Genomic DNA, 11,416 nt, shown 5'->3' on the forward strand with positions numbered 1-11,416 from the left:
GGCTCCTAGCCAGGACGGCTCTGCTCTGCCCTGCACTGTCAGAGGCAGCAATGCTTCTGAATCCCAGGTGCTGGAAGCTGCAGGAGGGGAGAGAGTGCCCTTCAGATCCATTGACTCATCTGGTCGTCCACAGGATGCTGGACTAGCTGGGGCACTGGCCTGATCCAGCAGACTCTTCTTCTGTCTGCTCTAAGCCAGACTTTCCCAACCTGCTGCCCCACAGAGGTCGCTGGAGGACAGCTCCCATCAGCCCCAGACAGTATGGTCAGGGGTGATGGGAGTTGCGGTTCCAGCTATTCCTGGGGTGCACAAAACCGGCTGCTCTAGACACAGCCTCCTCTCTCCCCGGCGCACAAAGATTGTTCTCCGATTTGGAGCGCCTCCCTTTCCCCAATTACTTTTATGGCATGAGACTCTTTACAAGGCTCACCTCTGACCCCGCATCATGCTTTAAAGGCATTACACCTCCAAGCTGACTTCAATCGCCGCTTGCAGTGTTTTATGGCCTCGCCATAAAGCTGGGCTTAGCGGCAGTGGAAAGTCATAAACAAGGAGGCCCCCCCTCCCCGTAAGATTCATGGGGGACCTTCCAGGAGGCAACGGCCCATCTTGAGCAAGACAAAAGAGGAGGAGGAGGAGGAGGAGGAAGGATCCCCTGGAGGGAGCAAGGCTGCTCCTGAGCTGGGTGAATGTTTGCGGAGGGGGGGGGCATGTGGCTCTTCATCTTCGCCACCCAGACGTTAAACTTTGATGCCCTTTCAGCAACAGATGGAGAACTTTTCACTTGTCCAGGGAGCCTTTTTTTTTTTTTTAGTAACGGGCTGGGTTTTAACTTAGTGGTTGTGTGCTGACATGTTTCACCCTGATCATGACGATTAAAATTTGTATACCGCGCTCCATCTGTAAATCTCAGGGCAGTTCACAGCATAAAAATACAAGATAAAAATACAAAATACATAATAAAAGCAAGAACTTCAGGGTGGCAGAGGCACAAGCTCCCAAAAGCCGGTGGCCCCCCAAGCAAAGAGGCTTGAATTAAAGGTTCAGAAAGGGAAAAAGAAATGAAACATCTGCCCCATGAGGAAAAATTACAATTTTTCGAGCTCTTGGGGAGAGAGAAAAGGTGAGGGGAGGGGATGCATGGCAGAGGTAAATAAAATTGTGAACGGCATTGAGAAAATGGAAAGAGTGTTTCTCCCTCTTTCATAAGACTAGAACTCATGGGTCAGATTCTAAGAAAGGCAGTTCAAAGGCTTTTTCAGCATCTAAAGAAACTCACTGCTATCTGTTTATCACCACACTTTTCAAAATATTCAGTAACACTCAACACTGGTCTCACACTATCCCTCCATTGCCTTGTGGGTAGAAATCCTGTCTGATCTTCATGTGTTACATTTCTCAAGACTGTTTTAAGTCTCCTTGCCCAAATGGTCTCTCCCTCCCTCGTAAGACCAGAACTCGTAAGCAAAGCAGGAGTTCAGGGATGCCTGGGGCTCCGCTACCGGCTTTCTGGTCCTGGAGTACAAAAGGCCACGACCTGTCTTTGCGCCCCCCCCCCCCCCCATTCCGAGGCAAGACGGCCGTAACCAGGGCTTGTAACACTCGTCGTGACATCACTTTACGGGCAGAGCAAACACAAAGCGAGCTGCTGGATGCGTTATGGTCTGGCTGGACTCCCGTTTACGAGGCCGTGGGCTCCGGCTCCACCCCAACTCAGCTTGTGTCTGTGGCAGGAGAATCTGCACTGCTCACAAGGCGGCATATGCCAAGAAGGCCTCCCTCTGGCCTAGATCAAAAGAGAAGGCTGCTCTCCGGATGTGGGCATCAGAGCTTCAAGGCTTCTAATAAAATGTGCAATTGGGCAGAGGCAAGGAGAATCTGGACCTTCTGGAAATGTCAGAAAAGCAGCCTGTGATATATGGGAAGGGGGCAGCGGCAGAAGAACAAGCGGGAGAGAGGAAGAACGAGAAGAAACTTGCTCCACCAACATGCTCCTCCACTTGAATCCTGAAAGAGACAGCAGGAAACCTACACGAAACAGAGAGCTCGGGTGCTGCTTGAATGTTCAAGTGTGTGCTTCTTACAGAACATTCTCGTTCCCTCAACCTTGGAGGTGAAAACTGCAAAACGGACGTGAGAACATGGCACAGGCAGGTCTAGTCGGTGGAGGACTGCTGAAGGCACAGCTGCTTAGCAAGAGCTGCTCTGGCAGGGAGAGGCGCCTCTCGCTTCCTCTGACCCGACTGGGAGGCTTTGAAAGAGGATGGGACAAATTCATGGAGGGTAATGGTTCCTCATGGCTACTAGCCATAATGGCTATGCTTGGCAGCGATGCTTCTGAATAGCAGTTGCTGGAAACCAGAGGAGAGGAGAGCAGCCAGGCTTTCCTGGCATTTTTCAGCCACGGGTGAGCCCTCCAAGAGCACCAAACGTTTTGGTGCCTTAGCTTAGGGCCAGTTCTGGCTTGGTCCTGCCAGGGCTGTGCCCTCTCTGATGTTGCCCAATTGCAGCTGCTTCTCTTCCTGGCTCTGCCGCCTCCTCCCAGGCAGGGATGAGAAGATGGAGCAGAAGATGGAGATGTTACTCCCAGAGCCAGCCCCTTCCTAGAGCTCCAGATAATGCCCACTCGAGAACATTGCCTGGTTAGTAGCTTCCCCTCTTTCTTTTCCTTTCCACTGTGCCCTTAAGAAGTCTTCAAAGCCAGCTCAAACCCCATGGGAGAATGGTCCCTAAGGTAGCTCCCTGGGCCAAGTAAGAGACAAGCACCGCTCATCCCAGTCAGGATAATCCTTCTACAATTATAATTAGTACCTCTGGATGCGAACGGGATCCATTCTGGAGGCCCATTCGCATCCTGAAGTGAACACAACCTGCATCTGCGCGTGTCGCGACTCGCCGCTTCCACGCATGCGTGTGACGTCATTTTGAGCGTCTGCGCATGCGCGAGCGGCAAAACCCAGAAGTAATGCACTCAGTTACTTCTGGGCCGCCGCAGGACCCAACCCGAAAATACTCATCCTGAAGCTACTTCAACCCGAGCTATGACTGTACATTAAACTCACTTAAGGGACAAGATCAAAACAAACGTAGACTTTACATGCAGGAGACAAAACGGATGATTAAAAAACAAGCGAAAGGAACTGAAAAAGAAGACTCCAATTCATCTTTGCCTAAGAAAGGAGGGAAGCTCTTCAGAGAGTCAATGGGAAACGCCAAATCAGATATCTCCAGCTGTCAGTTGTGGTTTTATCCTCCTCAGTTGCCTCCTGACATTTGGGAAATTGTTTCAGGTTCTGCACAGCGGGTCATGGGGGTGGGGGGAGGAATTCAGACCTGAAGGGTGGTGTTTTGGGTGGGGAGAGAGAGAAGGGCTGGTCCCAGCTGGCAGGGAACCCCAGGGCCTCCTCCAGGGGGAGAGAAATGGATCAAATGGGGGGAAACCTCAAGCAGCAGAGACACCACCAGCAATCAAACCTGGTTTTAGCAATATCCAGAAGACTCAGAGCAGGAGCTGCCATCTTTGCTCCTTCATCAGCTTTCTCTCTGCAGTGCCCCCAGAGGACCCCCCCCATCTCCCACCCCTCACAGAGTGCACATCCCTACCTTTTCGTTGGAGTCGGGGCTCCGGAGGACATGTGGGTCACCATGGCATCATTCATGTTCGCGAGGGGCCGGGAAGGGCTGAAACAGAAAGGTTTTATGGCTGGTTATGGCCAAAGACCAAGAGATGGTGCAGGGCTGGAGGAAAACCAGCTGGCTGGAGACTGCCCCCACTTCCTTTTTTGTGGTATAATTTTTTATTAGATTTTCCAAACATTTTCACAATGATCCTCATCTCAAATAATTGTATTGTTTCATAAATTGACTTCCCACTCCCACCTCCGCAGTGTTTGTACTCAAATCTTTTCTATTGCATTATGTCTTTATATGTCAGAATTGTCTATTTACCAACATTTTACCATTTTGCTTCCTCCGCTTCTGCCTCGAATCCTGCCTGCCATTTCATTTGACTATAATTTTTTTAAAAAGTAGACCATTCTTCTTCAATTATAAAATTCTTCACAGTGTTATAAACTTCTGTCACGTTGCCTCTGACTCCCCTTTTCTCTGACCTAAGAATTCCCAGGCGCTGCAACCTTTCCTGACAGGGGAGCTGCTGTCTCCCCTGGATCATCTCCGTGGTCCTTTTTCGAACCTTTCCCAACCCTACAATCTCCTTTCGGAGCTGAGCTGACCCAAGTGAACACAGCACTCTAAGTGGGGCTGCATCATAGACTGGTACAACGGCAGGGTGGCAGCCCAACTTTCAATTCCTTTCCTAATGATCCTTTGTCTGGCGTTCGCCTTTTCCACAGATGCCGCACACTGGGGCGACATCATCATCGATCTATCTGCTATGACCGCCTTTCATTTCAGCAGCTTGGAGGCAGCTCACAAACAAATATAAGCCAACTGTGAAATGACGAGAACACAACCGAGTGCCTTCTACCTTGCTATAATTTGTGTGCAAGCTGTCCCTGGCATTGCCAGTCATTCAAGTCCTCAACAAACACACATGTCAAGTCCTGTCCTGCATTTCACCAGCTGCACATTATCAGCTTCCCAGCTGCACAATTCTTCTCCCGATTCCACATTTTGTGTCCAGCTGCATTCTACCAAAAAACAACAACAAAATCCCTGCCGTCAGCAGACCAAGCCTCTCTCTGCTCCCTCTGTTAGGCAACTCAGCAACTTCCTCCTGTTCAGTCCAGTCCTTCTCAAAGTGTCACAGGCCAGTCGCTACCTTGTGCAAGGGAGAGAGGGAAGCACAGCTGTTTGCAGAGGGAGTAGCCAGGTGCAGATGCTCACTTGCCCTTCGGGGACTGGAGCAAGGACATCAGAAGAGGCTGCTGGATCAGGCCAAAGACCCACCTAGTCCAGCACTCTGTTCTCACAGAGGCCAACCAGAGGCATCCATGGAAAGTTTGCAAGCAGGACCTGAGCGGCATAAGAGCACCCTTCTTGCATCCTGTGGTTTCCACCAAGCACACAAGGCTCAGAACATTCAATAGGCAACCAGAAACCTGCTTGTCTGCAGCTGCCTCAAGCTGTCACCCAGCAAAGCTTGAAATAATAATAATAATAATAATAATAATACTTTTATTGTCAATGTACAACTGTTAACAGAGAAATCTGAGGGCTCCCTTGGACAAAAACCAAGGACACCAGATGTTACATCATGGTTACACCATGAAAGGGGAGGTCTGGTGGCAGGAATCTGAGCATCCTGGACCCTGCCCCATGGTTTTCCTTGCCCTCCATCAAACACCCATCAAGTGTAACAAAAGAGATAATTTCATTTCCCTGTTTCCCAGCCAAGTTCATCGCACCCTTTTGTCTTCATCTGGGTTTGTTATTTCTGGCATGGCTACCTGTCTGGCACTCAGGTATCAGGATGCCAGGGATTATCACTCAGGCAGAGGGGCTGCTGAGGAGCTGAGCTCACAGGTCTATAGGAATTTCTGAAGTTTTCCCAGCGAGCCAGTACATTTATCAGTGAATTCTTCCATTTGGTATCCTGCAGCAAAGGCCCTTTGAATAGATAGGAAGAAACTGTGATGAAGTGTTTTGTGGGGACAAATCACAAAAGTCACAAAAGTGATTGTGCTGGTTTTGGTAGTGGGCTGCATGTGCAGGATATCTGCTGGAGGGGCAACCCCCCTACACCTATACATAAATTCCTGCAACACTATGAAATTAACTGAACCTCCCCACCACCCCAAACACTCAGTCTCGTTGCGCTCTGTGTGCTTGTCAAACAACATCCTTCTCTTCCCCCACCCCAGTGGTCCCCAAGGTCTGCAAGAATCCCAGGCAGCAGGGAGAAAGCCCTTCTTCCGCAGGCTAGACCCTCTCGCTGCCCCACATCTCTCGCTGAAGCAACTGCACTAAGGGCAGAAAAATTAAAAAACAACACAGGGAGGGGGGCAATGTGCTTTTGTACTCTGCTGCCTTCAATTTCCAATTTGTAGCAAAATAATGCTGCTGTGGTGTAGGGAAGGATGTGTGTGTGTGTGTGTGTGTGTGTGTGTGTGTGGAGGAATTATTTCCTTGCTCCAGTTGGTATGGGGGCCTATAAAAATGAAAACATAGTCAAAAGGGGGCTGTGTCACACACTTATCACTAAGCCCCTGCCTCTGCCCCATGGAAGGGTACAAAGACTAATCTGTCTGTGATGGCCTGAGACTCGGGCTTGGACTCAGAACCAGAGGAGTCTCAGTCCGCACCGGAACCTCTGCCTCAGGCATCATCTGAGCCAAGTCTGGGGCCTGATTCTGAAGAGCCCCAGTCTGCACAGGTTCCCCTGCAACAAGCACCAGCTGGGCCAAGTCAGGGGCCTGATCCTGCCCTGGCTCCAGATGCGGGGATGACCTCGTTGCCTCCAGCTGGGCCATCACTTACAGCTGCTCCACTACCGGTTGGGTCAGGGGAGGCTGAGGCGGCCTCGGGGTCTAGTAACCCACCGACGTCTCCCGAGCTGCAGAGACTGAGGTCTGAGAGAAGGAGAGACCTGAGGACTCGCAGGAGGAGTGCTCGCCTTCGGGCGAGACAGGGAGGTGAGTCGCCGGGGGATCAGGACCGGCCGTTACCCTGACAGAGATAAAAGGCTGACGGACCCCACCCCAGGTTGCGAGAGCAACATTGCTGTATGCTAGAACCTGCCTGAGACCCTGTGCCTGACGTTGCCTGGTTTCCTGCCTTGTGTCCTGCCTTGGCCCTATTGGACTGACTCTTAGAGGAACCTTTGGATTCTGGACTGGACCTGGACCACGTTTCATGGGGTTCCCCTGGGCCCAGCACACCATCAAAGACTCTTTAAAGCAGGGGTTGGGTGGCTGTCATGGATGCTTTAGCTGAGATTCCTGCATTACAGGGGGTTGGACTGGATGACCTTGGGGGGGGTCCCTTCCAGCAATACAGTTCTATGATTCGATGAGTGTGAAACCGGCTGCTTGACTGAGCTGAACAGCAGAATCCCTTGAGAAGAGAACAGAAGAGCAGCCGGGCCTCTGAGTGACGGCTCCGTCCGTCTGTCCAGATTATCAAGCCTACGGCAAGTTTGCCCTGGCATGGTAGTGAAGGTGCCCACACACAGAACCCCGTGTTGGATGACACTGCTGCCAAGAGGTGAGAAATTGGTGCCGGATATTTCTAACACAAAAAAAATGAAAAGGAGGAGAGAGAAAGAGATCAGAGAAATTTCAGTGGGGAGGGTAGAGAAAGCCAGTTTCTTCTTCTTCTTCCTCCCGCTTCTCTTGCCCAGCTTAGTGGTGGCAGCACTCCTCCCGACCTCATTTTTGTCTCAAAGGATGAGAGGAGGCAAACAAGCACTTTTGCCTTTCCAAAGACAACTTCCTTTTGCTCTTTGCAGAGACGTCAGAGACACCCAGAGACTCCGCATGACAAAACTGGGCCGGATCCCTCACCGCCCGTGGCTCTGCTTGCTGGGCCAGAACAGCACCGGGCAAGAAGATGGCAAGACGGCGGAGGCTTTCTGCGCCTGCCACTGCCACAGTCTCAAAGCACGCGGTGGCATTTCCCTCCTGAATTAGTCGGGGCATGAATTATACAGAAAGCTCTGGTGGCAGAGGCAAAACTGAGCACGCTGTTCCAGGGAGGGGAGGCGGGAACAGATCGAATGTGGTTGCACTTACAAACAGGAGCAGAAGAGGCGCATGCAGGCTAATGCAACCCTTGGCTGCAGGGCCAGGAGAGTGCCCAGTGCCAGGAAGCAGCAATTCACCTCTCTGTTCTGCACTCAGGATGGCACCAAGGCACTCAGGGCGAACAGGCTGCTTCATTCTCCATCACAGCATGTCACGTGGCTTCCTGCTGAAACCCTCTAATTTCTGATATCGCAAATAGTCCTTGCACCGCAGCGCAAGAGCGCCCCCCCAGGTGGTAACAGGAGCAGTGGGTTCGAGTCATGATCCCCGAGAAGAAGCCCTGGACAGGGTGGTCGGATCTGGGTGAGGGCTGGGAGGAGGAGCTTGAGGAGCTGCTGGTTGGTGGCCCTGCAGAGGGACCCAGCAGGTTACGGCAGGCTGTATGTGGGCCTTGAGAAATGTTAAAAATAACAATATCAACAATGGTTTATACCCCACACATCTGGCTGGGTTTCCCCTGGCAGATCCCAACAGAACATTAAAAACACAACAAAACATCAAACGTTAAAAGCTTCCCTAAACAGGGCTGCCTTCAGATGTCTTCTAAAAGTCAGATAGTTGTTTATTTCCTTGACATCTGATGGGAGGCTTTCCACAGGGCGGGCGCCACCACTGAGAAGGCCCTCTACCTGGTTCCCTGTAACTTGGCTTCTCGCAGGGAGTGAACTGCCAGAAGGCCCTTGGAGCTGGACCTCAGTGTCTGGGCAGAACGATGAGGGTGGATACGCTCCTTCAGGTATACAGGACCCAGGCCATTTAGGGCTTTCAAGGTCAGCACCAACACTTTGAATTGTGCTCGGAAACGTACTGGGAGACAATGTAGGTCTTTCAAGACCGGTGTTATGTGGTCCCAGTCCCCAGTCTGGCTGCCGCATTCTGGATTAGTTGTAGTTTCCGGGTCACCTTCAAAGGTAGCCCCACATAGAGCGCATTGCGGTAGTCCAAGTGGGAGATAACCAGAGCATGCACCACTCTGGTGAGACAGTCCGCAGGCAGGGAGGGTCTCAGCCTGCGTACTACATGGAGCTGGTAGACAGCTGCCCTTGACACAGAATTGACCTGCGCCTCCATGGACAACTGTGAGTCCAAAATGACTCCCAGGCTGCGCACCTGCATTGTGGGGTTGGACTAGATGACCCCTGGGGTTCTCTTCCAGCTCTGTGAAGGGGTCACAGTGGGCAACTAATCCAAGCCAAGGGAGGGACCCAGTGGGTTGCTGCCATGTCATCCCTCCCTGGTCCTTCCTACTGTCTGAGGCGCTCAGTGCCAGCCTTGCCTCCCGCCATGGGGCCCCCTCCCATGCCACCAGAGCCTGCCCCTCCACCAGTCTCCACTGCCAAGTCCCCACCCACTCGGGAGGCATCAGGCACCCAGGCTGGATTCAACCCTGCGCTTGCCTAGGAGATGGAGGTGCTTACGTGAGCAGGTAGCTCAGGCCCACACACCTGAAGGAGTTCCCGTCTGCTTGCCCCATCCAAATAAACGTCCCACTTGCTGCGCGGAAGTTGCCCCCACTCCTTTGAAAGGGGAGCCCAGGGGGAGCGTGTCCCTTGTCCGGCCAATGTCCCAGCACCTGTTGTGCCATCAAACACTTGCCTGCCTCACTTGCAGAATCGCTGCAGAGTCAGGAGGGAGCCCTGGGGTCATCTAGTCATTGGCTGCCCTGCCAATCGCTATGGGGCATGGAAACAGGCAGTGGGTCAGCAGAGCCCCCAGACAGAGCACCAAGGCCATTCTGCATCTCATACGTTGGGGGGCTCTATATCTGTGCAATGCACAAAGACATGCACCCCACAAACAGATAGCCTAAGGGTAAAGTCACTTATGAGACTCTTTCCAGGAAATAAGAGCAACCTCATTTCAAGAAATTATTACATTCTGCTTTATATTAATTGCTGCTGCCTTTATTAATGCTTTTACATTTCTGAGGCGTGTGCATTATGTCTTTCAAATAGCAACCTTTTAAAATGTTGTTTGTTTGTTTTTTGCGCACAGGCTTGAAGGGGCACCTGTGCCCTAAATCAGGTAACAAACATATAAAACTTGGGTCAAATTTGGAAACCACCTTGGTGCCCTGGACTCCCCAGGTGTCATAGTGGCTGTTTCCCCAGATTCATTCCTTTCCCAAAACTTCTGTTAGCCCAGCTGAAGGGGAGGGGGGAGGAGAGAGAGACATGGCTGTGGACCCCCCCCCCCCCCGTAATATCAGGGAGGGAGAAGGCTGCTGCCCCTTATCCAAGCAATCGGCCAGGAGGAGAGCACAGATTCCCCCCTCCACCCTAAAAGGCCTGGATCAGGGCCTGCTGCCACTCAGCCTGGGCAGAGGCTCTCCATCCATCTTCAGGGAACAGAGCAAAAGCCGTTTTGAGAGTCACATATGCCAGCCTCCCTTTTGATGGAACTCACCAGACCAGCTATATTTCATCGGAAAAGGCTGGCCGGCCGGGAGACTCTGGCTTCCAATTAAAAAAAGAGCAGAAATCCAATCTGAAAAGGGAGCATCAAAAAGGTGGGCAAATGCTAAGGTAAAGGTAAAGGTACCCCCTGCCCGTACGGGCCAGTCTTGACAGACTCTAGGGTTGTGCGCCCATCTCACTCTATAGGCCGGGGGCCAGCGCTGTCCGCAGACACTTCCGGGTCACGTGGCCAGCGTGACATCACTGCTCTGGCGAGCCAGAGCCGCACACGGAAACACCGTTTACCTTCCCGCTAGTAAGCGGTCCCTATTTATCTACTTGCACCCGAGAGTGCTTTCGAACTGCTAGGTTGGCAGGCTCTGGGACCGAGCAACGGGAGCGCACCCCGTCGCGGGGATTCGAACCGCCGACCTTTCGATCGGCAAGCCCTAGGCACTGAGGCTTTAACCCACAGCGCCACCCGTGCACCCGTGCCCGTGATTAGCATGTAGATGCTAATCTACATTAATTAGAACAATGCCACTCAAAACAGCGTGTTCTGGCGCTAAAACTTCTCAGTCAGCTTTATAAAATGCTCACATTTTTTTCTGGGGAGGGGGAAAAACATCAGTTCAGGGGTGGAGAGAGAGAGAAGAGGAGCTTTCATGCATGGGGGGGGGGGGCGGTACAGAGAAAGGCATCAGGAACCACAGAGGAGTGTTTAGATGTCATCGCTAGAGCAATTCTTCAGAGATCAATGGCAAATGTTAAGATAAACCTAGCCACCCTCAGGCTCCAGGAGTTCTTTTTGTCGGCCCCTGAACTTGCACGGCCGCAGTTTCCGATGTCTCTCCTCCTGCCCGGCACCCCGAACCCTTCCCGCTAAAGAGGCCACTTCGCAAAGGACCTTTGCTCTCGAAGCATCTCAAGGAGGTCTCGAGAAGGACAGCAGCTGCCCAGGAAGCAGCTGCCCCTTGCCCTGCTGGCGAAGGAGCCTCCTTCAAAGGCACCAGGCGAGGGGGCGCCAGAAAGCTGCCTCCTCCTTTGCACCTACAACCCTCTCTCACCCCATAACAAAGAACCACAAAGAACTGCTGGAAAGGTTGCTTCTTTTCATCTGCCGGGTTCTGAGAAGTTCAGGGCTCCCTGCAGCGCCCAGAACAAGTGCATGCAAAAGCCCTAAAGGAGAGAGGGAGAGAGAGAGAGAGAGAGAGAGAGAGAGAGAGAGAGGAGCAAAGACAGCAAACCTTGGCTGCTGGAGAGCAAGTGCCTCTGCCTTCCTTTGCCAAAGAGGCATCCAAGGAGGGCAGCAGC

The 11,416-nt window shown here is 52.2% G+C and overlaps 1 protein-coding gene across 7 annotated transcripts in view; it reads right to left on the bottom strand.

The window, feature by feature from the left end:
- The window catches only part of DTNB (dystrobrevin beta), a 99,523-nt gene that overhangs the window by 36,828 nt on the left and 51,279 nt on the right, over positions 1-11,416 (bottom strand). For all 7 annotated transcript variants that reach the window (XM_083432625.1, XM_083432629.1, XM_083432626.1 and 4 more), the window contains exon 10: positions 3,604-3,681. In XM_083432625.1, coding sequence (XP_083288751.1) covers positions 3,604-3,681 — 78 coding nt within the window. The remainder of the gene's footprint in view (positions 1-3,603; positions 3,682-11,416) is intronic.

This window comes from Podarcis tiliguerta (genome assembly GCF_965153285.1).
Source record: "Podarcis tiliguerta genome assembly, chromosome: 3".
Classification (NCBI taxonomy): Eukaryota; Metazoa; Chordata; class Lepidosauria; order Squamata; family Lacertidae; genus Podarcis; species Podarcis tiliguerta.